The 27130-nt window shown below is 36.5% G+C and overlaps 1 protein-coding gene across 27 annotated transcripts in view; it reads right to left on the bottom strand.

Moving 5' to 3' along the window:
* Positions 1–6792: 6792 nt before the first annotated feature.
* MON2 (MON2 homolog, regulator of endosome-to-Golgi trafficking) overlaps positions 6793–27130 on the bottom strand; it is a 100469-nt gene continuing 80131 nt past the window's right edge. For 22 of the 27 annotated variants that reach the window (XM_045588208.1, XM_036458564.2, XM_036458568.2 and 19 more), the window contains 6 exons: positions 25107–25297; positions 21251–21311; positions 17808–17931; positions 14891–15098; positions 13076–13158; positions 6793–7572 (listed from right to left, as the gene is read on the bottom strand). In XM_045588208.1, the coding sequence (XP_045444164.1) occupies positions 7409–7572; positions 13076–13158; positions 14891–15098; positions 17808–17931; positions 21251–21311; positions 25107–25297 (831 nt within the window). In that variant the 3' untranslated portion in view covers positions 6793–7408. Of the gene's footprint in view, positions 7573–7713; positions 7728–13075; positions 13159–14890; positions 15099–17807; positions 17932–21250; positions 21312–25106; positions 25298–27130 lie in introns of those variants that run through there. The other 5 variants (XM_036458566.2, XR_004991501.2, XM_036458574.2 and 2 more) reach the window with 5 other exon arrangements.

Genomic DNA, 27130 nt, shown 5'->3' with positions numbered 1-27130 from the left:
CAAACTGTGACCTTCTGGTTCATAGGTTGACACTCAGGACTTGAGCCACTCCGACCAGGAACTTGCAGTTTTTGTGAAAAATTTATCATAGGCCACAAAGAAAATATGGGTTTGAGGCCAAGAGACTTTCATGATCACAATACGTAACTGGTACATCTCAAAAACATAAAAAGTGCAAAGAGGAAGTGTAACAACAGCAGTATTACTTTCAAGAACTGCACTGGGAGCTAAAAAAGGAAACTCACCAAATTAGATAAATATATCCAATCTGGCATAAACATCATATGGGTAACTGCTTTAAGAGACAGAAGCTGTATGTTATACATTAAAATTGTGACACAGAAGTAGTAAAAGATGGAAAGCATATGCAATTTGCACAGTTGGGTCTGAAGCCTAATATTTTATTTTATTTTGCTAGATAAAAAAGACTAAGATTATAATATTATAGCTTTGAAATTTTTCTCATATCTAGTAAATTTCACAGAAAGCAGCAGTTGTTATATTGCAGTCATTACCCAAATAATGGTATGGTTTTGATCTTTCCTGCACTATTTATCAAATGTTGTTTAAAATAAAACAATGTAACTAAATTTGCTGTAACTGAAAATGGCATCAAAACTCAAGTGTAGCTGAAACCGGTTTGGCTCAGTGGATAGAGCGTCAGCCTGCAAACTGAAAGGTCCCGGGTTCAATTCCGGTCAAGGGCATGTACCTGGGTTGCGGCCACATCCCTGATGAGGGGTGTGGAGGAGGAGGTTTATAGATGATTCTCTCTCATCGACGTTTCTAACTCTCTATCCCTCTCTCTTCCTCTCTGTAAAAAAATCAATAAAATATATTAAAAAAAGAAAAAGAAAAACTCAAGGGTACAATAATTTCCTTTTTCTTGTCTCACAGTGTAATCAGGAATGTTTGAGCTGACCTCTGTATCACTGTAAGCACCAAGCACATAAATACCAAATACATCCTGAAAAGACCTGAAGAGAATACTATAACATTTTAGGTTTTCTATCAAAAGAATACTGTTTTGTAATAGAAAACCAGAAACAGCTAAAATACATGGGCAATATGCTGTCATATCCTCTTTAGATCATGTAAGTCTAAAGTGACTCAAAGTATCTGCCTGCAAAAAAAAAAAGAGAAAAACTTAATGTAAACTCATTTCCCTTTTAAGAAAAGTGCTATGATCTCTCTATCCACATAACAGAAAAGACACGATTATTCCAATTTTAGCTGCTGAATTCATATTTATAGCATCCCATCGTGTGGGCATCCTCACCGCTGAATCCTGTGGATTCAGAAAGATAGTAGGCGCTCTAGTCACAAATTATTTTAACTTGACTCTGACCAGTGTGGTCCAGTTGGTTGAGTGTTACCCCATTCACCCAAGGACTGCCAGTTCGATTCCCATCAAGACACATGCCTGGGCTATGGGCTTGATCCCCAATATGAGGATGTGCAGGAGGCAGCGGATCAATGTTACGCTCTCATATCAATGTTTCTCTTCTCCCTTCCTCTCTCTAAAAATCAATGAACTTTTATAAATACATAAAAAAATAAATAGGAAAGAGAAGGGAAGAAACTGATGCAGGAGAAAGGGGGAGAAAAATAATCAAAGGTCTCAATTAGGATATAGTAATAAATTTATCAAATAACTTGAAGGTAACTATCTCAATAATGTAAAATCAACTCTAAATTCAAACTATGTGTTTTTCCTCTAAAGAATTCATGAGAACTCACTGTCATCTCTGTTTTAAAGATTAGAAAACAAAGGCTTCGAAAAGTTAACATGCCTATAACGTTAAAAAGAGGCAGAGTCTCTGTTTCTTGCTGCCTCACAGTCAAGATTAATAAGAATATTTATGTTCACCAAAAGAATGACTGCATACTCCTTTAAAAACAGCCAACACTGCCAGTGCATTCAAACTTACCAGATATATAAACATGGATATTTAACTCATTTGAAATAAGTTTTTACGTAAATTAAGAAACAGATAAAGTTTCTTTCCCAATCTAAAAATACTTTTCATTCAAATTAAAAGCACTAGTCTACTTGCCAGAGATACAAATTTTTTAATTCAAGGTTTCTGAAGTATTAAAAACTGCTTTCCCTTAATATATAAATTGGTAACACATTATGTGTTATAAACTCCCATTCACTCATTCTATGAATGGTAGTTTAAATAAAAAAGCAAAATTCACTCTAAAAATGTAGATAAATGCAACCCAACAACTCTAAACATAGTTAAAGGGTGGCACTATACACAAGAACAGCTTATCTGTCAAAATGTCTAATGCATTGAGCATAAATCTAAAGAACATTCTAGGCTGCTGGCAATGCTTTCAGACCATCTTTGTCCACATCTGTGGTCATTTTCTATTAAAAATCAGAAGTTCACAATATTCATGGCCTGGACATCCATTCATTCCAGGGCTTCTAAATCTCCACTATTAATATCTATAGCAATCACAGGAAGATGAGTTCCTGAAAGTATTCTGCCTTCGCTAGACAGACTTCACCTACAGCAGTCTTTTTCGAGGATCTGGTTGCCTATCTTAATTATTCTATACTTGAGGAGAATGTATTAGTCATTGCCTATCTTAATTATTCTATACTTGAGGAGAATGTATTAGTCATTATTTATACACACACACACACACACACACACTCTGTCTTTCATTAACATGAGTGTAATAATGACAACCTCATTAATACTTTTGAGTTGTTTGTTAACACTTCAATAATTTAAGCTATTTTATTCTGTTTCTCAATGGGCTCTTTGGCCAATGGCTGCCTGGGACCAGTGACTCCAAATTGTAACAATGAACAAAATACTTTCAAGTTATATTGAGAAAGGACAAGTAATCTATTATAATATTAAGTATATGCTATTCTTCAGAATAAAATATATATGTTTAATTGTTCACCTCTTCCATCTAGTGTAACATAATTTAAGGAATATAGCAAGAGTTGGATCAATAATCCTATATAGGGGAAAACAGGTAAACAATATAGTTGTTAGTAAAATTTTAAAAAATGAAATCAAGTAAAAAATGATTCTAAGGCAGACTTGCATGCATTTTCTTTTTCTTTTGGCATCTATAAGCTCCTAAGTAAATGTTACAAATGTATACGGTAAAATTAATAGAACTTTTAGTTATCACTAGTTATAAAGGAGTACAAAATAAGACACTACAAAATGACTCATTCTTCTCCTCTTTGGTAGTGGCAGTATAGGAAACTAAAAAGTAAACTTACTCCAAGTTAAAAAAAAAAATTTATAATGAAAAAAAGTCAGAAAAGGATTTTAATCCAATTGTTAGATGTCTGTTTTCCAGCATTCTATATATAAGAAAGGCACTATCCTAGTTGGTTTAGCTCAATGGAGAGATCATCATCCCGAAGAAATTATTCTGGTCAAGGGCATGTACCTCCATTGCAGGCTTGATCCCTGGTCCTGGTTGGAGTGTGTTCAGGAGGCAACCAATTGATGCGTCTCCTTCACATCAATGTTTCTATCTCTCCTCCCTTCCACTTTCTCTAAAAATCAATGGCAAAATATCCTTGGGTTAGGATGAAGAAAAAGACAAAAAAAAAAAATACAAAAAAAAGGTACCATCAGTGTCAAAAAATGATTATGTGAGGCTTAAAACTCATTGTAATTATAATATGTATCCCAAAGGACATTTTTATTACTGTTTCATGGACTAATCATCGTCTTAAATGTCCTATAAAATGATCTTAGCTTTGGCAACTTCCTTTTTAAATCTCCTAGAATGTAGTAATCTCATATAGCCCAGTTCTTCTAGTCACTGAAGAATCTAATTCATACCAACAAGAGAAGGGTTAACTCCCAGGAATCAAGATATTTTAGCCTAGAAGTATGGTTGACTCAAAGGAATTAATTACTAGTAGTGACTCCTGGGAGTGGTGAGAGATATTCTGTGAGGAAAAACTGTCAAATTATAGTACCAAGGGGGGTGGCCCAGCTTGCCTGACATTAAGATGGCCACTGATCATTATTTTATATGGTATTTACACATTCACCATATTTGTGTTTTGAACTGTAGGGTATGGTCCTGGTATTGAAAGCTAATACAATATTAGTAAAACCAATCCATTTATATAAATATTGGGTCTAGTACTAATTAATGTCGTTTTTAAACATTTGTTTAAAATCTTGCTTAGTGTTGACTTGTATTAACATAACCTTCAAACACGTGGTATCTACAGAACGTGTGAAGTGCAATTAACAAGTTTTGCTTGAAAAAGTTTGTGTTTGGTTTGGTTTTTGTTGCAAAACTAGGGCTAAGAAGATGGCGGATGAAGAGCATATTCGGCACTGCATGCTTTACGAGTTCCAATTAGGAAGAAAAGCAAGTGAGGCTGCAAAAAACATCTGTAGTGCTCTTGGTCAAGATGCAGTTAGTGCCAGAAAATGCCAGCGTTGGTTTGAGAAATTTTGCGAGGGAAATTTTTCTTTAGATGACAAGAGTGGTCGAGGCCGTGTGTCCAATTTTGATCAAGAAGCTCTTCAAGCTCTTTTGGTGCAAAATCCTCAAATTACCCAACAAGAGCTTGCGACAACTTTAAATTGTTCACAGAAAACAATTTCCAATCAATTGCGTGCACTTGGCAAAGTCCAAAAGTTTGGAAAATGGGTTCCTCATGAGTTGACCAACAACAACCGTAATCAAAGAGTCACAATTTGCAGTTCGCTCCTCTCTCATCAAAACCGTTTGCCGTTTTTAGAGCAAATTGTTACCGGAGATGAAGAATGGGTGCTGTATGTTAATTTGAAAAGGCGGCCTCAATGGTTGGACAAAAATGAGGCTCCGCAGCCCACGCCAAAACCTGACTTGCATGCGAAAAAAATGATGTTGTGTGTTTGGTGGAATTTTAAAGGAATTCTTCATTATGAACTTTTACCATCTAACCAAACCATGACAAGTGCAGTGTATAGTGCCCAATTGGAAAGGTTAGCCCAAGCTTTAAGAGAAAAAGAACCCGCGCTGATGAATGGGAAGGGCGTAATTCTTCACCACGATAACGCACGACCGCAGACTGCAAGAATCACTGCTGAAAAACTGCGCCAGTTGGAATGGGAAGTTCTCCCTCAACCTGCATATTCTCCTGATATTGCCGCTTCTGATTACCATTTGTTTCGTTCTTTGCAAAACTTTCTTCTTGGAAAAAAATTTAATAATGAAGAATGCCTCAAAAATGCATTGACCGAATTTTTTGCATCAAAATCATAAGAATTTTACAACAGAGGGATTAAAATGCTTCCTGGGCATTGGGCACAAGTAGTAGAAAACGGCAACTATATTGTTGATTAAATTTTGTTGTATTGTTTAAATAAATTCGATTTAAAAAAGTATTAGAAAACGACATTAATTATTACTAGACTAATATATGTATATACCTTTGACTCTCATTTAACTTTCACTAGAGGATAATTCTAATTGCAATTGATCTGTGATTTCTCAAGAATAGATGCATTTTTACTTCATGTAAATTTTTGGCAATACTTTAAACATGTTACTGAACCCGTACACTACTCTTATTCTATTTCAGTGCTTTATCAGTGATATGCAGATTTTTCTAATCTCCAATTTAACATATCCAAATACAGAAAGTAAACTAAATATACAGCTAGAGCAATTAATTTTTACAACTTTCTTCAAGAAAAATGCTGAAGATAATATCTAGAAAATGCCATATTTTACCTTAATTTTACATGAAATTAGAAAGTAAAAATTCATTAATTCATGTAAAAAAATACTATCCCTTAAAAATAATATCTAACCACTTGTTTACAGATAATAGTGCAAATTAAATAATTACACAATTACAATAGCCTCAGAATTTTATCTTGTTCATTAATTAATCCTAATATCTTCTCATCATTTTATAAATATGCTGGAGTGGCATAAATTCTATTAAAATCAAAGTCCTTCCAGCACACTAAAATAATACTGAGACAATTATGATTTCTTATGAAAAATAATTGTTTTAAACATCCTTGAGTCTTCACATAAATAATGAAAATTTAATTCAGAACAAAAATATAATAGTATAATCCATAAAATAAAAAATACAGTAATCTATGTCAGTCGTTTTTTAAGGAACAGTTAATGTACTCAGGAGCATTTCTTCAATAGCAGAGGAAATTGAAACAAAATTAGCATTTTTCTCCATGACATAAAGTTTACTGCACTTCTAAATGCTTTTCCAACTCCAAAAATACATTTCTCATTGTTTCAGAATACATACACATTTTATATCTGTGGGTCAGCATCGTTATTTTGCTTCTTAAGAAGACATTACAAAACAAAGCACTGAAATGAACAAAACCTTACAGGCAAAATTTTAGGAAATCTGAAGTCATTTTGCCTGGGTCATAATTCAAAGTCAGTGATAAATGCTGTTAGTCAGGGAGGGAGCGAGGGTGGGGGTAGGAGACTTAATAGAAATATAAAATATCAAAGTCTTTAAAATCCAGACAGCAAATATAAAAACAGACATACTCATGTGAAAGCTGGAAAAGACATTTAAAGAAATGAGGTATGATGGAGTCATAGTGCTACAAAATATCTCAATGTATTAAGTTAATAACCTATACATTGGAGTTGCAAAATCAGCAAATCATAAACTATTTGCTGCTGTGTTCACATGACTTTCTGGCCAGACTTTTAATAGTGACTAGCAACTACATTTAAAATAATCATTAAGCTAACTGCATGATTATATGGTGAGTGTATCTGCCAATTAAGAAGGCAAATTATAAGTAAAAAGATAAGCAAACAATTTTATATTAATAATAAATACAGCATCAAGCATTTAACATTAGCAGTATTTAAAATTTTTAAATAATAAATGCAACTATTTTATATAGAACTGTAACCATTTATTTTACACACAAGTATATCAGTTCCTCTTGTTTACAAAGGCTGGTTATAGATAATATGGAATGTTACAGTACCGTCTTGCATAAAATTTTAGTACACCTTTGTACTTGAAAAAGAGCGCAAAAACACCAGCCTAATAAATCTGACTGAATGAAATATCTTTTCTTTCTTTTTAAAAAGTACATCATTAACACAAAGATCACAAACTGTACATAAGCTCACTTTTAAATCACCAATTGAATATATGGTAGCAGGTATGCTGTAGTATTAACCATCTTCTAATCAATTTATTAAAGGCTTGCACTGATACTCATTCAGGAGCCTTGCTGACATGTAAGCTTGCAATAAGAACTACTGAACTCAGATAAGTACGATTTAAAGAAGGCCAACAACAGCTGCCAAGAATTATTTGTAGTAAGAAAGTCTTCTAATAGAAGACTCACTGAGGAGCAGACATTCTTTAGATATCTTTCTTCTTTAAATTTATTGTAGCTGGTCAAGATTCTCCATTTTGAACTTTGGATGCTGGTGGCTGCATGAAATCCTTAAAGGGAACTAGTGCCTCTTTAAGTGCAGAGCAGACTTCTGAAGATGAGCAGGTGATGCATTCTACTAACGTTGGGTATAATGCAATTACTTGTGCCCAGGTATTTTCATCAACTGCAATGCAAAAAGTATAAAACCTCAGAAAAGGGTGGATTTCAATGGCAGAGATCACACAATTAACATAAACATAATCATTTAAATACAATGCAAAGAAAAAATTCCAAAATATATGGAGATTTCACAATCTTCTTTTACCTTTGGGAGATTCCCTGCAATATTTAGTAAGATGTAAGGGAAAATATATAGTCAATGTGTAACATATCAATACCAACAAAATTAATAAAAGTACATTTTAAAATGATACTGCAGTTTGCAAAAGCTTTGAAAACTAAGTCAAGTAGCTTAGAAAACTTCAAAACCTTAGTCATTTTCAATATAATTGCTAGAGAATATAGTGTACATTTCAAGAATAATTAGAAAAGAGTTCAATTTTTTATACAGTTGTGTGCTAAAAATATACATATATTAAATTATTTTATCTGTAATGTCCTTGGTATTGCTTTTAATTTTAAATAACCACACATAGATTCATTCTTATACTGCTTGATAACCTTTTTAAAAAAATTGATTTCAGAGAGAGGAAAGGAGGAGAGCAAGATAGAATTATCAGTGATGAGAGAAAATCATTGATTGGCTAACTCCTGCACAACCCCTCCTGGGGACTGAGCCTGCAATCCAGGCATGTGCCCTACTGGGAATTGAACTGTGAACTCAACCACTGAGCAACACTGGTTTGGACTGTTTGACAATCTTTGATGTATATCATTAGATTTGAACTGTAGTTGGGAGGGACTACTATGAACAATTAGTACTGTTGAATGACATTTAGTGAATGGACAAAAGTGTTATATCCCAATTAGTTTGTACTGAAGGGTGCTGGGTTCAATTCCAGTCAAGGGCACATATCCAGGTTGCAGACTTGATCCCCAGTAGGGGGTGTGCAGGAGGCAGCTGTCAATAATTCTCTCTCATCACTGATGTTTCTTTCTCTCTCCCCCTCTCCCTTCCTTTCTGAAATCAATGAAAATATAAAAAAAAAAAAAAAAAAAAAAAAAAAAACTGCTGCAGAAAGGCATGCCACTCAACCAAAGAACAATTACCAAATGAGATGCTTTGTGATCACATGCTAATCATTCAAAGAACATTGTTTATGAACAGTCACTTTGGATTTAAAGTAGATATGTGATATTTATTTATGTAAATGTGTAATATAAATATGTAGATATGTAATATTTATATATGGTGGTGAAATTACTAGTGTTTATTCCAACATATGCCCTATTGTTTAAAATTTGTTAAAAATAACAGTGAATTGACAATAAAAAAATAACCCCATAATTTATTTATAAACAAATCTTAGTCAAAAGCATTTTAAAATTAACAGGGTGTTAATTTTCACATATGACTTACAAACCAGAAATTTTGTCCATTAAGTCTGATGTCTGTTAAATTGAGGTCCATAAAATCGAGGATTTACTATATACAACTAGAGGCCCAGTGCATGAATTCATGCACGGGTGGGGTCCGGCCAGCTCAGCTCCAATCAGGGAGGATTGGGGCTGGGCCTGTTGAGAGGAGGAGACAACAGGAGGTTGGCCAGCTGACCCACCCCATTGGGGCCCGATCAGGGCCAGGCCAGTTGGGGGAAGGGACCATGGATGATTGGCCACTGGGCCCCAACCGCAATTTAGGGGGCCAATTGGGGACCGGCGGTCAGGGAAGGGGCCATGGGAGGTTGGTCAGCCAGCCCAAACCCTGGATAGTGTAGGGGGGCAGTCAGGGGAAGAGCTGGCTGAGAGAGGGGCCACAAGCCAATTGGAATGGTGGGGGCTATTCAGGGGCAAGCCTTGGGGAGGCGCCCCAGGAGGTTGGCTGCCAGGCCCTGCCCCTGATCAGGGTAGGGAGGTCAATCTGGGGGGGACTGGGTGGAGAGAGGAGCTGCAAGAGGTTGGCGGGACGGGCCCTTCCCCTGGCTGGCCCCACCACCGACAAGACCCCCATGCCGATTGGGGCAGGCTGGCTGGACCCTACCCATGCACGAATTTGTGCACCAGGCCTCTAGTATTTAGTAATACTGAACTATACATATACTTAATAATGGTTAAGATGATAAATTTTATTTGTATTTTACTCAGATAAAAATTTGAGGAGAACAAGATTGCATATATTGAAACTTACCTACATTGCCCTGTTTATTACAGGAAAATATAAAAATACATTATTTAAGATAACTTCTTAAACTAAGGGAAAGCTACTCAAATTTCTTAAAATATTTTTTAAAAACTCACCATAGATATTGGTGGGCATTTTGGACTTAATTATAAAAAAAATTAAAAAGTGAGTGAGCACCTAAGCTGCCGCCTCACACAACAATTTCAAAACAACTAAAAGACAGAACGGATATAATCCAAAACCACAAGAAAGCTGGCTGAGTGGGAAAATCTACAACCAGAAAGAAAGAGAGCGAAAACTGGTTTGGCTCAGTGGAGAGAGCATCAGCCTGTGTACTGAAGGGTCCCGGGTTCGATTCCGGTCAAGGGCATGTACCTTGGTTGCGGGCACATCCCCACTAGGGGTGTGCAAAAGGCAGCTGATCGATTATTCTCTCTCATCAATGTTTCTAACTCTATCCCTCTCTCTTTCCTCTCTGTAAAAAAATCAATGAAATGTATCTTAAAGAAAAAAGGACAGAAGCTCACGGATCAGGGGAGCCGCAAGGCGCTGAGGTAGGAGATGCTCGTGTGCAGAAAGGAAGGGCGGCCGAGTGCCTCGCTGGCGGGAGGGGAAAGGAAGCCCCGGCTGCACTGAACCCCAGTTCTGACTGGACTAAACCCCAACCCTGCCCAAAACCCCATGGACCCAGGCTCATACGGGAGTCTGGACTATAAAGAAAGGCATCCGGAGACTCAGAGACTGGGAGACTTGGGGGAGTTGGAAGCTGCAGCAGGCAGGGTCTACAATCGCGCGTGAGTGCGCGCAGAGAGGTCTGACCATGAAGGTTGCCACCCCTCTCCATAGCGAAAGGAGTTGGAAGCTCCAGACTACAGAAACCCAACCCAATTCTGGGCAAGCCCCTGGGGCACCCATGCTCTTGCAGGGGGAATCTGGACTGTCAGGCAGAAACTCAGGGGAGCCGCAGAAGGCAGAGGTCTGAGGCACACACAGGGCAGGACTGACTGGAAGCCAAGACTGTCGGCTCAGCCCTGAGACTCCGACCCATCCAAGCTGAGCACAGGTTTTTTTCAATTTTGCAAGTCAGATCCTATAAGACTGTCTCCAATACAGAAGGTATCCAGCTGATACTCACATCCAATTGGCCTGAAGGTCAATTCCTCCCAGTGATACCAACAACAATCAAGACTTAACTATAACAAGGTTGTACACACAGTCCACAAAGGGGAGCACCAAGAGTGTCTACCTCAGGTAACTAAAAAGGCTGACCCACGGGGCCATAAAGGACACCAAATACACAAAGCCATTCTACCAACTTAGGGAAGCAGCAAAAATGCCGAGACAAGGAAATAGATCTCAAACGAAAGAAATGGAGGAGAACAAAAGGCTGGATATAGAATTCAAAACCATGGTCATAAGGTTTTTCAAGAATTTCCTAGAAAAGGCCAATAAATTTAACCCTCGAGGATATAAAAAAGGACCAACTAGAAATTAAACATACACTGACCGAAATAAAAAATATTATACAGAGACCCAACAGCAGACTAGAGGAACACAAGAATCAAGTCAAAGATTTGTAATACAAACAGGCAAAGGACACTCCTCCGGAGAAACAAGAAGAGAAGAGAATCCAGAAAGTTGAAGGTAGTGTAGCCTCTGGAACAACTTCAAGTGTACCAACATCAGAATTTTAGGGGTAACAGAAGAAGAACCTATTTGAAGAAATAATGACTATACTGGTTATATGTAATATATCTAGAGCAGTAACATGGGAAACAGAGATTTTCCTTGTTTATGTCTTTAGTATATTTTTAAGGAACTAATTCTATCCTGTGATCTAATAAAGATTTTACTGACTGATTTCTAGAAAGTCAATGCATGGTTTCCCTCTCTGAAAAATTAGCCAGAGTATTTTTTTTTAATAAGAATTTAAATTCGAACTTGAGATGAATTTAGGACATTCCTCCAGAATTTTCCCCAGAAATTCCACACCTCTATTTGGATTGAATAATCATAAGTCTATTATTGCCTCTTAAGAGTTCACATAGTACTCACCCTTTTTAGGCCAAAGTACCAATGGGTAGATTTAAAAACAGAAAAACATGTATTTATTTTAATTATATAATAACTAATATAATATGACTCATTTATTAGGAACTTCCTTTTTTCTTGGTTAATAAAAGAAATGCTGCTTAAAGTGCCAGTCATCTAAGATGCCAGAATGTAAACCAATATACTTCCTTATTTAACAAAATCAAGTTGTATAAAAAATGTCAGCTGAGTGAGCGTGTTTAGTGATACAACTGACTTACATTCTGGTGCCAGCTCTTTACTTTCCTAGATCAGTAATAAACTTAAGATCAGGGGCTAGTCCAACAAACCAGACTTTGAGTAACAATGTTGTAGAGGATACAAAATAGAACAAAACAAGGCCCAAAACACTTTTAAGAACTTAACAATTTAAGGGGAGAGTCATGTACATGTATAACTATAACACAAATAGGTGCTTTAATGCAAAGGTATATATAACAAAGCTAGGAATTCAACAACAAAAATAAAGAAATCATTTACCTTCAAGGACTAAAAACAGGCTTGAAGAAGAGTGGTATTTAAATTAGGTGGATGTAAAAAAAAAAAAATAAAAAAAAAAAAATAAATAAAAAAAAAATAAATAAATAAATTAGGTGGATGTAGGCAGAAGAATGAAATAAGCAAAGGGTTGGTAATACATGCGTAGATAGAATTTTAATTTGGTGGGAGAGTAGGGTGTATTAGGTCTAGTGGGAAATCAAGCATGTATAGTCAGAAAGTACTCTTCATGCATTTGGTAGGTAATAAGTAAAAAAGATTTTTTTGTCTTGTTTTACAAGGATGGAAAAATAAATGGTTGAATATACTTTTGGAAAAGTCATTTCTGGCCATAATGTGAAGAACAGATTGGAGAGGAATGAGTAACAAAAAGGGAAAATAAATAAGGAAGTACTATAAAAATGATCCATAGTTATTTATACAGTTGATATATCTACAGTAAATCAGTACAAATGTAGAATTGAAGCTTCCCTATACCTGAAAAAGTCAATGATGTTCTATATTAAAAACACACAAAATATGAATTGTCCATGTAACACCCTGAATTCAGACCAATTTACTTAAAAAAAAAAAAAGTCAGCCAAACAGATGTTTTACATGAAGACAAAACATTAGAAATAAATTTTACTTAATTTACATCCTAATGGGCTGATGCTTAAGTGTCATCAAGACTGGAGAAAAGTAAGTCTAATAGTTGTATGTTCCTAAAATTCAGTTAACTTAATAATAATATTAAAAAGTACATTATAAATAGAACATATATGAGTTTAGAATAGCTGAGTTTCTAAGCACTTACCATTCTCAGGCTGAGTTTTCTTAAGTGAATCAATGAGAGTACTAACTGCTTTTAAAACAAATATGATTTCTGTTACTTGTTGCCTTAAAAAGAAACAAGAAATTATTTTCATTAAGATTTTAACATATGCATGTGTGTCTTTTACTGTTTATACAACTAAATGGATTTTGAGAAAAATGGAGTATAATGTAAAGTTAATGTTAGTTTTAAATTCTTAAAAAAGAGAAATTATTTTATTAACATGTACTTCAGTATGCAAATTCTATATAATAAAAGGGTAACATGCAAATTGACCCTAACGGTGGAACAACTGGTAATGACTGGTCACTATGACACGCACTAACCACCGGGGGCAGATGCTCAATGCAGGAGCTGCCCCCTGGTGGACAGTGTGCTCTACAGGGGGAGCGCCACTCAGCCAGAAGCTGGCTCTTGGCTGGCTAGCATAGCGGCAGCACCAAGGATGTCTGACTAAGGGCTTAGGCCGGGGAACAGGCATAAGCCATTCGTCAGACATCACCCGAGGGCTCCCATGCTGTCAGAGGGGTGTCTGACTGACAGATTAGGCCCAATCCCCTGGGGAGCAGACCTAAACTGTCAGTCGGATATTCCCTGAGGGGTCCCAGATTGCGAGCGAACAGGCCAGGCTGAGGGATGCCCCCCCTGAAGTGCACAAATTTTTGTGCACCAGGCCTCTAGTAAGATATATAGTTCTTACCATTAGTTATCAATTTAAAAAGGAGGGAGAGGCAATCTATTAATACAAATCTAAATTTATTTGTAAACTGTTTCATGTAACTACTTAAAATTAAAACATTTTGTAATATATGCTTTTAAAGCTTCTCTGCAAAAGGTGTATTTATCTTAACTAATTAGTACTAAAAAAGATTTGCCAAAGATTAAATGGGAATACAGACTACTATTACCTCCTAATACATATTTTATTACACCGTTAAAAGTAAGTTTAAAATTACAATAATGCTTATTTAACGTTCCAATACAACAAATAACATGTTCAAAATCAGTCCTAAGGAGGCACTATTTGGAAACATCAGCAATGAAGAATAAACTTGCAGCAAAGGATCAACAAAAGTAGCTTGAGTCCCTTCTTTCTCCCTACAAAATAAAAAAGCTGTTCTGCTATAGTTTAAACAGCACCCCAACCTCATTCCTGAGATTAGTCTGTGTTTTCATTCCACAGATAAGATTTTCCTAATATATGACAAGATACTATTTCAAGCCATGCTTTGTAAGCACTGAAGTATTTTATCCTGTTGCAATGCAGCTTTTCAGAAAATAGTGAATGGTAACTGCATCAAACATAATATGATAGAATACAACACTTCATGGCACAATTATAACCAAGATTCAATTGAAAAGCAATAGAATAAACACAAAATATTTAAAAATGAAGGGGAAGTTAATCTTGAAACCAAATAATGTTATAATCTAATAAATAAAAACAGCCCAAGCAAAGCAACTTTATTATTGCTATCCAAGTATATTTCAGAGATCAGTTTTGATGAATCAGTTTCAATGATGACTATAACTATGTTACTAATAAATTTTCAGAATTCAATTTATTTTTCAAATTCAAAACAGTTAAGTTGGTACTGAAAAGCATCCCTTAATAAAACATTCATATATCAGCAGCAAAACTTATGAACATTTAGATTGTATGGAATACATCAAATTATAAATAGTCTCAGGCGAAGTTCAGATCACTTGTGAAAATACTTTTCAGAGGTTTTTTTTTTTTAATTATTATGATGAGTAACTATAATAGTATATTTCTTTCTTTAATAAAATATATACCTTGGAAGAGGGCATTTACCACTTAATCTTTCATCCTCTATATAGCGATGTAGTACATCTTGAGACCTCTTTAAAAGTACTGAGAGTGCCATTCGTGAGATGTAGCCTTCCTGAGGCGTTGTGACTTTATTACTGAAGGAAAACTGGAGCAATGTTTCAAAACACATTTTAGAAAATTCTTCTCTCAAACGAATATCAATCTCTGCTTCTGTAAAATAATTTTTGGTGGTCAATAAAAGGTTAAATTAATACAACTCTTAGCAAATTTATATATATGATTTTCCCCCTGAATGTGAGAGGCACATAGATTGGTTGCCTCCTGCATATGTCCCAACTGGGCCAGGCGAGCAAACCCACGTTTGCTCTGGGAATCAAACCTGAGATCCTTCGGTGCTTGGGCCAATGCTCTAACCACTGAAGACACCAGCCCAGGCTCCAATGTGTCATTTTCATTCAACTCTTTTATGTGGAACTTTGTTCTTTTCTTTCTGAAATCTTTAGGAACTTCTCTTTATCCCCGAATGTTCTGATATTTCATGATAACATGCTTTATTGTGAGTTCTTTTTCTTTTACTGCTCTGAATCCTGAATGGCCATTTTTAATCTGGAGATTTATTTCAAGTTGTTTCTTTGAGAATTTTCTCTCCTAGCTTTTCTCTGCTCTCTTTATGGAAGACCCAGTGTCAGATGTTAGACCTCTTTATTAATTTTATTTATTTCTTCTCACATTTTCTTCTTTTTTGTTTTTGCTATACTTTCTAGGTTACTTCATTAATGCTTTCTTCCAACCCTTCATTGAACTTATTTCAATGATCACATTTTAGTTTCTATGACCTCTTTTAATGTTCTAATTATTCTCTTTTAATAACATTTTTCTTGTTTCATGAATGTAAAAGTATCTCTTTGAGCACTCTAATTACAATAATTGTGCTTTTCTTCTTAAAAATGTTTTCTATGACACCGCTTTACCTCTTTCCTCCAAGTTTCTTTTGCCCCTCTTCATTTGTTTTGGTCTTTCTCTTTCATGTTGAAGGATTTCCTCAAATGTCTGTGAGCTTTGGCTGTCAGATAGTACTTAAGAGCAGGAGACCAAAAATGACCACTGGATCCTCTGTGTTTACAAATTGCTCTTGTTCAGCAAGAAAGATCCGTATGTGTGTGTTTAAGAAATACTCAAGGGGCCGAAACAGGTTTGGGTCAGTGGCAGAGCATCGGTCTGCGGACTGAAAGGTCCCGGGTTCGATTCCGGTCAAGGGCATGTACATTGGCTGCGGGCACATCCCCGGTAGGGGATGTGCAGGAGGCGGCTGGCCAATGTTTCTCTCTCATTGACATTTCTGGCTCTCTATCTCTCTGCCTTCCTCTCTGTAAAAAATCAATAAAAAATATATTTAAAAAAAAATACTCAAGGGCAAAGCTGAGAAGTGTTTCCTATTTATTGAAAGAATGTTCATGCACCTTATCAGATACATTTAATAGTATAAATGAACCCAGTTGGTATGGCTCAGTGGTTGAGCTTCAACCCATAAACTAGAAGGCACAGTTCAATTCCCAGTCAGGGCACATACCTGGGTTACAGGCTCAATTCCCAGTAGCAGGTATGCAGGAGGCAGCCAATCAATGATTTTCTCTCATCACTGATGTTTTATCTCGCTCTCCCTTTCCCTTTCTCTCTCTCTGAAATCAATAAAAATAAAAAAGAATTTTAAAAATAGTATAAATGGCAAGAGATAGCATGAGAAAACTACTAAAAAAAAAAAAAAAAAGCATACATTGTAACTCAGTAGTCCACATTTAGCCTAGAAGAATATTTGCATCTAATAATTATAAATATTGTTCTTAATGTGTATTGTATAAAAATGTATCTATAATTTTTACACATTCAATAATAAAAGTGATCACATTAAGATAAATGGACTTTAAGATTTTTTCTTTGAGGTTTTCATGTGTATTAAATCTGCACTTTACCAGATCAGTTTTAAAAACTGTCTGGGCTAGGAAAAAAAGAACTAGTTTGTGAAGTAAGCAACATGAGAGACATCTAGTGGTCAAGCTACACACATATATGCTCTTTAAAGTGTTCAGCTTAGTAGAAGTTAGTCATGGCTCTCGTAAATTCTGGGGATTAAGGATAGATTCATGGCACATTTTTACTATTTTTTAATCATCATACTGAAAAACCACATTACGATGCCACTGTTACATTTAACATTTAAGCACAGATTTAGAAAAGAGAAATAACAACAAAAGGCAACTTATATATCATCTCCCAGTAAGGCAGCATGATATCATCAAAAGGAGCATGTAGTTCTTTTTAAGGATAAATTTTGGCCACCAGCCTTAAGATTGTGGGAAATTTTTTTCAAGCTTTTTAAACCCATTTCCCTTTCTATAATATGATGGAACTTGTCCTCACAAAAATATTGTGAGAAATGGGATTAATATTCTGGCATAAAAACCCATACATAGTAAGTAGTATTCACTAAATGTTAGTTTCTTTAATGTCAAGGTATCTATTTTTTTAATGGACTAACTCGGAAATTTATAGTCCAGAGAGGTTGGTATTAATATCTTCATTTTACAGATGATAAAACAAAAACTTAGAAAAGTTAACCAACTACTAAGTGGCAGAATATACACTTCCCAATAATCCATGACTTCACAAAACTGGAAACATGTCGGCCTGCAAGACTTAAGTGGATTCCTTAAGTGTTTTGCAATTAATTCATTGCATATAATTCACAGAATATTTACCACATTTTCCCCTCATAAAGCTTAAAACTCTAAAATCACATTCATAAAAATTACCTTACCCATTTACATTTACTACAATCATAGGAGTAAACATTTTTACATTAAGCTTCTTCAAACATACTTCAATACTTAACATTTTTAAAAGACAACTGAAATAACATACCTGTAAATGAAGATGACTGAGAATGTATTGAGCCCTTGTTAAGCATGGTCATTATCTGACCAACAAATTCCTTAGGAATAAAATTGGCATAAGGTAGTATCTCAGTACTGATAAGTTGAACTACCTGAAACAACAAAGGCAAATTCAAATGCATTTTTTTTTTCTTGAAGAAGATGGACTCAAATAACAATTTGTAATGTAAGATTTAAATTTTATGTAAAAAAATCACTTAAAGAATCTCCTTTAATAGAAGTACACAAACGTTTTAAGGTTAATATAGAGGATGACGAGTCAGCTTCTCTCCGTAAATAACTTTATCACAGAGTAGTCAATACTATAAACTGTTTACAATATATAAATTGTTATGCAACAATTTTAGTAAGTGTTGATCTTATTTCTAATATATCATGTACTATTTTTGCCTTTTGAAGAAAAGTTTTTAAAAAATTTATAAGGCTTTTAAAAAATTTATAAGGCTTTTAATAACTGGACAAAAGGTAGTATTTTGTATCTATATGATGATGTTTATGCTTTTTATGTACACTTTAAAGTATTTGATTTTATTTACTTAAAAGTTCCATTCTACTTAAAAGAATAAAACACATACACACAAACACACCAAAAATCCACAACCAAAAACTCCTACTTTAAATTCCATTTATATTCAACAAACTATATTCTTTAAAAGAAATCAAGATGGCGGCAAAGGTAAACAACTAAACTGCCGCCTTGCACAACAATTTCAAAATTACAACTAAAAGACAAAACATCTATTACCCAGAACCACAGGAAAGCTGGCTGAGTAGAATTTTACAACTAGAAGGAAAGAGAAAGGCACATAAATGCTGAAAAGCTGAGGTACAGAGGCATGCAAATGGGGCTGGAGGTGGGCGACTGGGTGCTCGGCTTTTTTTCAACCTGAAGAGAGACAAGCTCCCGATCACTCTGAAATCCAGTTTTTGAGGACATGAGGGGGACCCAGATGTCTATGGGGAGAAGCTGGACTCAGTCATCTGGTCGGAAAGTGAGAGTGACATTTTTGCAGAGGTGCACCTAGCAATCATTGCTTACTCCACGGGAGTGCGGGACGCGGGGACTTGGAAACTCAGAAAGGCAGAGAAGGCTGGCTGGCAACCATCGCTGTTTGCATTGCCCTAGCCTAAAGATGCCCTGAGACCCTGCCCTGACCATTCTACAAACCTGCCCAGGCTCCACACAGCAGCTTTTGCATATAAATGACCTACCCTCTGGCAGCTTAACCAAATAAATTGCAGCTCCAGTCAGATTGCTCCAAAACCGCCAAATGCCAGCAAAGTGGAGAAAACTATAGTTCTTGCTGTAGCTCCTGCTCGGTGGTCTCAGACAGTAGCTGACCTGCACCCCATTGGAAATCCAGAAACTAGTATATCTAGTGGTCTTTGACACAACACCAGATTTCAACTACTCTCCTAAGGGACACTTTCAAAAGGTAGATTCAGTGAGCACCAAAGCCCTACTGGAACAAGTCCTACCCCATAAACATGTCTCCAGCACAGCAATTCTTCTGTTATAGACACAGCGGGTCCTCACAGCCAATTGGCCTGGAGGTCAATTCATCCCAGTGATACCAACAACAATCTTAACTACAATACTTAACTACAAAAAAGCTGTACACACAGTCCACAAAGGGGTGCACCAAGAATGTCCACCTCAGGTAACTGGGAGGCTGACCAACTGAACCATATAGGACACCTAGCACACAAAGCTACCCCACCAACTCAGGGAAGCAGTGAAAATGAAGATACAAGGAAACAGATCACAAACAAAAGAAATGGAGAACAAAAGACTGGACATAGAGTTCAAAGTCATGGTTATAAGGTTTTTCAAGAATTTCTTAGAAAAGGCCGATAAATTTAACAAGACCCTCGAGGGTATGAAAAAGGACCAAGTAGAAATTAAACATACACTGACTGAAATAAAAAATATTATACAGAGACACAACAGCAGACTAGAGGAACACAAGAATCAAATCAAAGATTTGAAATACAAAAAAGGAAAGGACACTCCTCCGAAGAAGCAAGAAGAGGAGAGAATCCAGAAAGTTGAAGATAGTGTAAGAAGCCTCTGGGACAAATTCAAGTGTACCAACATCAGAATTATGGGGTGACAGAAGAAGAGAGAGTGCAAGACACTGAAAACCTATTTGAAGAAATAATGACTGAAAACTTCTCCCACCTGGTAAAAGAAATAGACTTACAAGTCCAGAAAGCACACAGAACCCCAAACAAAAGAAATCCAAAAAGGATCACACCAAGACACAGCATAATTAAAATTCCAAGGGCAAAAGACAAAGAGAGAATCTTACAAGCAGCAAGAGAAAAACAGTTAGTTACCCATAAGGGAGCACCCATACGACTATAAGCTGATTTCTCAACAGAAACTATGCAGGCCAGATGGGAGTGGCAAGAAATATTCAAAGTGATGAACAGCAAGAACCTACAATCAAGATTACTCTACCCAGAAAAATTATCATTCAGAATTGAAGGGCAGATAAAGAGCTTCAGAGATAAGAAAAAGCTAAAGGACTTCATCACCACCAAACCAGTATTATATGAAATGCTGAAAGGTATTCTTTAAAAAGAGAAAAAAGAAAAAGTAAAGATAAAAATTATGAACAACAAATACATATCTATCAACAAGTGAATCTAAAAATCAAGTGAAGGGGGCTCCAGTGGCGCAATCGGTTAGCGCGCGGTACTTATAAAAATCAAGTGAATTAAAAATCTAAGGAACAGAATAAACTGGTGAATATAATAGAATCAGGGGCATAGAATGGGAGTGGATTGATAATTCTCTGGGGGAAATGGGTGTCTGTGTGGGCGGTACGGGAAGAGACTGGACAAAAATCATACAGCTATGAATGAGGACAGTGGGGGCGGGGGGAGGTAAGGACAGAGGGTGGGGTGGAAACCAGGTGGAGGGGAGCTATGGGGGGGAAAAAGGAGAAATAATTGTAATTATCTGAACAATATTTATTAAATTAAGAAAAAAAAGAATGATAAAGGTCATCTATAGCTGGTTAAAAATGAGAGAAATCTAAGCAACTGATAGATCAATTTTAATTACAAACATCTGATTTGTTCATTAAACTGTAGAGTAAGCCTTAAAAAATGCTTGCTGACTAATTAATTTACTGAATGAACTGCTATTTACAATTATTAAATGGGCACACCTTAAGTATCTAGAAAACATGCACTCAGTGCAAAGCTAATAAATATTAGAAAGTCATTAAAAAATTTCAGTGCTTTAAAATTAACCTTTATCCTCTTTGAGAGTTTTCATGCTTTTAGTTTAAGTTTAATCTATTACTTCACTATTTTTTTAAGCAATTTTATACTTTTAACATTTCTAAAATGTGGTTTTCACAAATGGTCACAGAAAAATGTTTTTAATAACTTCCTCACCTCCACATCAATACATTCATTTCTTTGAAATTCTTGAATAGAAAGGTTATCCGGAGGTATGCTAAAAAATAAATAAAATAAAACACTCAATTTTTAAAGGTAAAATATTTCCTGAAAATACAAATGGAAAAATTTTATTCTCCCCCAGGTTGGAACATTAAATGGTATTTAAAAGCACAGTATTTTTAATTAAAGTTATTAGTATAAATGACTAATTACAAACATGTAATTCTAGCTACAAAAATACTTGGCCCAATCCTGAACTAAATAAAATTTGTAGAATTACACTACTTTCAGTATTTGGATTGTAAGAACAAGGAAAAGTAAAGATATTGTCATCTGTAGCTACAGCAAAAATTACCATTGTGACAATACTGGAATTTCTTTATATGCCCAATGATTTAAGAAAGCCGTGGTCAAGTTGTTGAATTATTCACTCAGAGACTCTCCATTAATCATTAATTTATAACAAATCCAATAGATAAAAGATTTTTACAATAAAGAATAGAGAACATCTGAAAAGAAGAGGATTAATTCAGACTTTCTAAAGTAGAACATTATTTCAGCAATATCAGAAGAAATGGGTAGTTCTGAGAGAACCAAGGTGAATTCTAGATCCTGTGGTTCTTATTAAGAATAAGCAATAAAATTATATTAATGATATAAAATAATATCTTATAGAATAATAAAATATTAATTACTCAAAAACACATGATAATAGGATGGTAATGATTATTACAATGACAGCTAAAACTAGGGAGCTCCCCACTGTACTAATAGCTTTATTTGTATTATCTCCTATGTTCCCACAGTAACATGTAGTAATATTATCATGTAACTGACAGAAAAGGAAACTGAAGCTTAGAATGGCTAGTAATATGACCAAAAACACATAAATAAAGGCCACAATTCAAACCTAGATTTATTTGATGTTTCAGCCTAAATTCTTCTATTTTATAATATTTTAAATGTAAAAACAGTATTACCATGTTTAGGTTTAAGAGTATAGTATATTATTTTGTATTTAGGGCTATTTTTGCTATATATGGTATTATTTGGTTTACCTTTTACAGGTATTGAAATACACACAGAGCCAAACATCAATAGTACAGCGATTGAAATTTCTTTTGAGAGCCAATTTTTTTAAACTTAAACTTCTAATGCCACTTCTTCAAAATATTTTGTGGAAGAGCCATATTCAAAGGGCCAAAAAGCCGCATGCGGTTATGTTCAGTGGATGGAGCATCGGCCTATGGGCTGAAGGGTCCCAGGTTTGATTCCAGTCAAGGGCATATGCCCGGGTTGCAGGCTCAATCAGTGTGGGGCATACAGGAGGCAGCCAATCAATGCTTCTCTCTTATCAATGATGTCTCTTTTTCTCTCCCCCTCCCTTCCTCTCTGAAATCAATAAAAATATATTTAAAGTAAAATTTAATTGATTACCTAGAGGCCCAGCACAAGTGGGACCCAGCTGGCCCACCCCCCCAATCGGGGGTGTGGCTGGCTAGGGGGAGGGGCTGTGGGCAGTTGGCAGCCATCCTCGCCCCCTGGATGACCTCCCGGTCTAGGAAAAAAATTGCATATTAGCCTTTTATTATATAGGACTGCTCTGGCGAGGCCTTTCAATACTGTTTTGAACAAAAGTGGCAAGAGTGGGCATCTTTGTTCTGTCTTTGATCTTAAAGAAAAAGCTTTCAGTTTTTCACCACTGCTATGATGTTAGCCCTAGGTTTGCTATAGAGTTGCAATTTTCTGATTCTATCACCTTACTCAAAGTTTTGTATACTTCAGTTTTTTTATTTACAGTAGAACAGCTCCCTTCAACATTTCTTATAAACCAAGAATGTGGTGAACTCTTTCAGTAATTTTCTTTTTTTGCCTGAGAAAGTCCCCATTTCTCCTTCATATCTGAAAGATAACTTGGCTGGATATATGATTGTCTGGCAGTTTTTATCTTTTACTATTTTGAGTATGTCATCCCATTCTCTGACCTGTAAAGTTTCTGCTAAGAAATATGATGATAGCCTGAAGTGGGCTACTTTATAGGTTACTGTCTTTTCTTCCCTGAATGCTTTAAGAATTCTTTTTTTTTATCATTGACTTTAGACATTTTTAATATGATGTGTTTTGGAGAAGGTCTTTTACATTGAAATAATTAGATGTTCTATTAGCTTCTTGTGCTTGTATGTCCAGTTCCTTCCCCAGGATTAAGTTCTCATCTATTAAGTGGCTGTCTGTTCCCTATTCCTTCACTTCTCCTTCTGAGACACCCATTATCCTATGCTGCCCATTCTAATGGACTCAGTATTTGTAGAGTTCTTTCATTTTTTACAAATATTGGTTCTCTTCCCCTTCCACCTGAATCATTTATAAATTTCTTCAAGTTCACTAATTTTCTCTTCCATATGGTCTGCTCTATTTCCAGTGCTTTCTAATGCATTCTTCACCCTCCCAATCCTGCTTTCCTGTCTGTCTTTTTTTTCTTAATTCCCACCTTCCTACCTCAGCCCGGTTCAACCATCAGGCTGGCCCTGACATTCATGTAATGTCAAATGGGCATGGTTTTAAAAAATGGACCTTCTTGGCTTCATCCAGTCAAAGCTCTGGCTCTTTAATTATGATGCATTCATATAATTTCATATATAGACTAGAGGCCTAGTGCACACGTTCATGCACTGGTAGGGTCCCTTGGTCTGGCCTGCACCCTCTGGAAACCCGGAACCCCTCGGGGGATGTTGGGACTGCTGATTTCAGCCTGATCCCACAGGCCAGGCCAAGGGACCCCACCAGTACGTGAACGTGTGCACTAGGGCCATTTCGGCCCGATCCCTGCAGTCCAGGCTGAAGAACCCCACCAGTGCACAAATCTGTGCACCTGGCCTCTAGTCCTATCTAGTAAAGAGAGAATATGCAAACTGACCGTCATACCGCCACAAAGGTAGTAGCACCCATAGCCACACGATGGCGGCACCCAGTCCCCTTAGCCACACCAGAGTTCCCCAGTCTTTTCAGCTCTGCCAGGGGTGAGGGGTGGCAGGTGCGTGGTGTGGCCGGACCCACCCTTTTACCCCAGCTGGGAGGGTGGTAGGTGCACGGTGCAGCCAGACCACCCTCAGCCCCCCAGCTGCCCAAGGGCCAGCCCAAGGCACAGGCAAGCTTCGGATGACGGCTGCCCAAATGACACCCGAAGTACAGGCAAGCCTTGGATGGCAGCTGCCCAGCTGTGCCCAAGGCACAGGCAAGTCTCGAATGGCGGCTGCCCAGCCGCCCAGGGCCACCCGAGGCTAAGGTAACCAGGACTGGCTGTGGCAGCAGCAGAGGTGTGATGGAGGCGTCAACTTCCCCTGATCTACGGGTCGCCTCCCGCCCCTGAGGGCTCCCGGACTGTGAGAGGGGGCAGGTCAGGCTGAGGGACCCACCCTCCAGTGCATGAATTTTCATCTACCGGGCCTTTAGTATGCATATAAGATCTTTGGTTAATCACTTTCCACCCTTCCTACTACCTCCTTCCCTCTCAGATTCATCAGACTGTTCCATGTTCCCATGCCTCTGCATTGAGCATCCGCCCCTGGTGGTCTTGAGCATCAAAACTGCTGGTCTAACGGTCGGACAGTTGCTTAAGCTGTTATATATATAGATTACTACCAAAATCATTGTAAAGTACAAAATCTCTATTGCTCACAGATGATGTGCCAAGTGGATAAATGCCTAATCCAGCTGTGCTTTGTATAGCTAGGATTCTCAATAACCAATTACTTCGTTAATGAATAATTAGAAAATTTGTTTTTAGAGCAATAACAGGCATGGTATACACTTCTTGAAAGATTGTCCTAATTGCAAAAATAAATGAGCTGACCTTTTAGTAAAAAGAAAGTCTTCAAAAGTATTGGCTAGTTCTGGCCACATACTGTCAAATTTTCCAGAAGAAGCATGCTGCCGGGCAACAGGTAGCCCAATAGAAAGAACTTTGAGGAGAGAAGATACTGCCAGTTTCCATGTGCTTTCAGAAGGGCAGGAATACTTCAAACTGAGAGGAAACCTAAGGGTCTGTGAAAATACAGACAATTTAAGATGCATATTCATTAAAATATATATGTACAACTTCAATTATTTTTATAAAATCATAAGAGAAAAAATAATAGCATAGACCAGTGGTTGGCAAACTCATTAGTCAACAAAGCCAAATATCAACAGTACAACAACGGAAATTTCTTTTGAGAGCATGGGCCACAAAGTTCCAATCGCACCCGCACATGGTATTTTGTGAAAGAGCCACACTCAAGGGGCCAAAGAGCAGCATGTGGCTCCCGAGCCGCAGTGTGCCGACCACTGGCATAGACATTTCATTTAAAGAAGGATGTTATTTTCCAGAAAGACCAATTCTCCGTTTCAGTTTTCAAATTCTGCTGCCTAGAAAGATACTAGGTATACCAGTTAATAATAGCGGATTTTGTAACCAAAGAAAACAGGTAATTTCAAGAGAAATATCAAAAGTGCTTTATTCTATCGCTAGCTACACATTTCCCCCATCTTTCAGGTAATTTGTGGATACTATCCCAATGGAACTTTTCTTGTTTTGAGGCAATCATTTAGAGACCTGATTTTCCACTTCTTTGTACGTTTTCAAGTGCTGCTCAGAAAGTGTGTGTGCCATCGATCGTAACGAGTGGTAATCTGAAGGAGCAAGGTCTGGTGAATACAGCAGGTGGGTTAATACTTCCCACGCAAGATCTTTTAACATGTCTTTAATTAACTGGTTTTGAAGTGTGTGATGGTGCATCATCATGAAGCAAAAGTACTTTGCTGTGTCTTCTGGAATTCTGGTGGTTTCTTGATCAAAGCGTGGTTCAAACTGACTATTTGTTATTGGAAGCAATAAGTATTAACACTTTCACCTGGTTTTAGAAGTTCATAATACACCACACCTTCCTGATCCCACCAAACACAGAGCATTGTTTTCTTTCCGAAGCAATTTGGCCTTGCAGTCCATGTTGATGGTTGACCTGGATCAGCCCATAATTTTGTGCATTTGGGATTTTCAAAATAAATCCACTTTTCATCACCAATCACAATTCAATGCAAAAAAGACTTTCTTTCATGCTGTTGAAGCAACATTTTACTGATGACTTTCAGTTTTCCATTTGTCTTTCTTTCAGTTTACGTGGCACCCATTTTCCTTCCTTTAAAGTTTTTCCATTATTTGTAAATGATCGGAAATTGTTTGCTGAGCAATATTTAATCTTTCTGCATGTTGTTTTTGAGTTTGACACGCATCTCCATCTAATAATGTTTGTAATTGTTGGTCTTAAAAACTTTTGGGGTTGACCTGGAAATTCTTTGTCTTTAACATAGAAATCATCACTTTCAAAGCATTTAAACCAGCGCTCACAAGTATCTTGAGATGGAGCATGTTCACCATAAGCTTCCTGAAGTATATATCTTCAATAATAACTTTCAGTAGCATTTTTCTTCAAAATAATGAATTAAAACTTCCCGCAAATGCTTTTTTTTTTTCACGAAACTCGATATTTTTAAGTGTAAAAATATCTATGATGTTAACACCTTCAGCAAATTTGATATACGAAGTTTTGAAGCTTGTTGTCAATACAACAAAATAGCACATATAGCAAATCGCATATATAACATATGTGTAACTCCATCTATTGAAAAAAAATCCGCATTATTAAACGATACACCTAGTATACTTTTAAATCCTATCTCCAGTGATCCTGAAAAAGTAAAAACACTTAAAAAAAAAGTTTTTATTGATTTTTAGAGATAGGAAAAGGGTAAAGGAGAGAGAGAGACAGAGGAAAAAACAAGAAATAAGCTTTTGAAGGAATGGGACAGTCAAGAAGAGATGAATTTTTAAAATAATTG

Source organism: Pipistrellus kuhlii, unplaced genomic scaffold (assembly GCF_014108245.1).
Source record: "Pipistrellus kuhlii isolate mPipKuh1 unplaced genomic scaffold, mPipKuh1.p scaffold_m20_p_3, whole genome shotgun sequence".
In the NCBI taxonomy this organism is placed as follows: domain Eukaryota; kingdom Metazoa; phylum Chordata; class Mammalia; order Chiroptera; family Vespertilionidae; genus Pipistrellus; species Pipistrellus kuhlii.
Note: the sequence above shows the minus strand (reverse complement) of the source record. Positions and strands in the feature narration are given on the sequence as shown.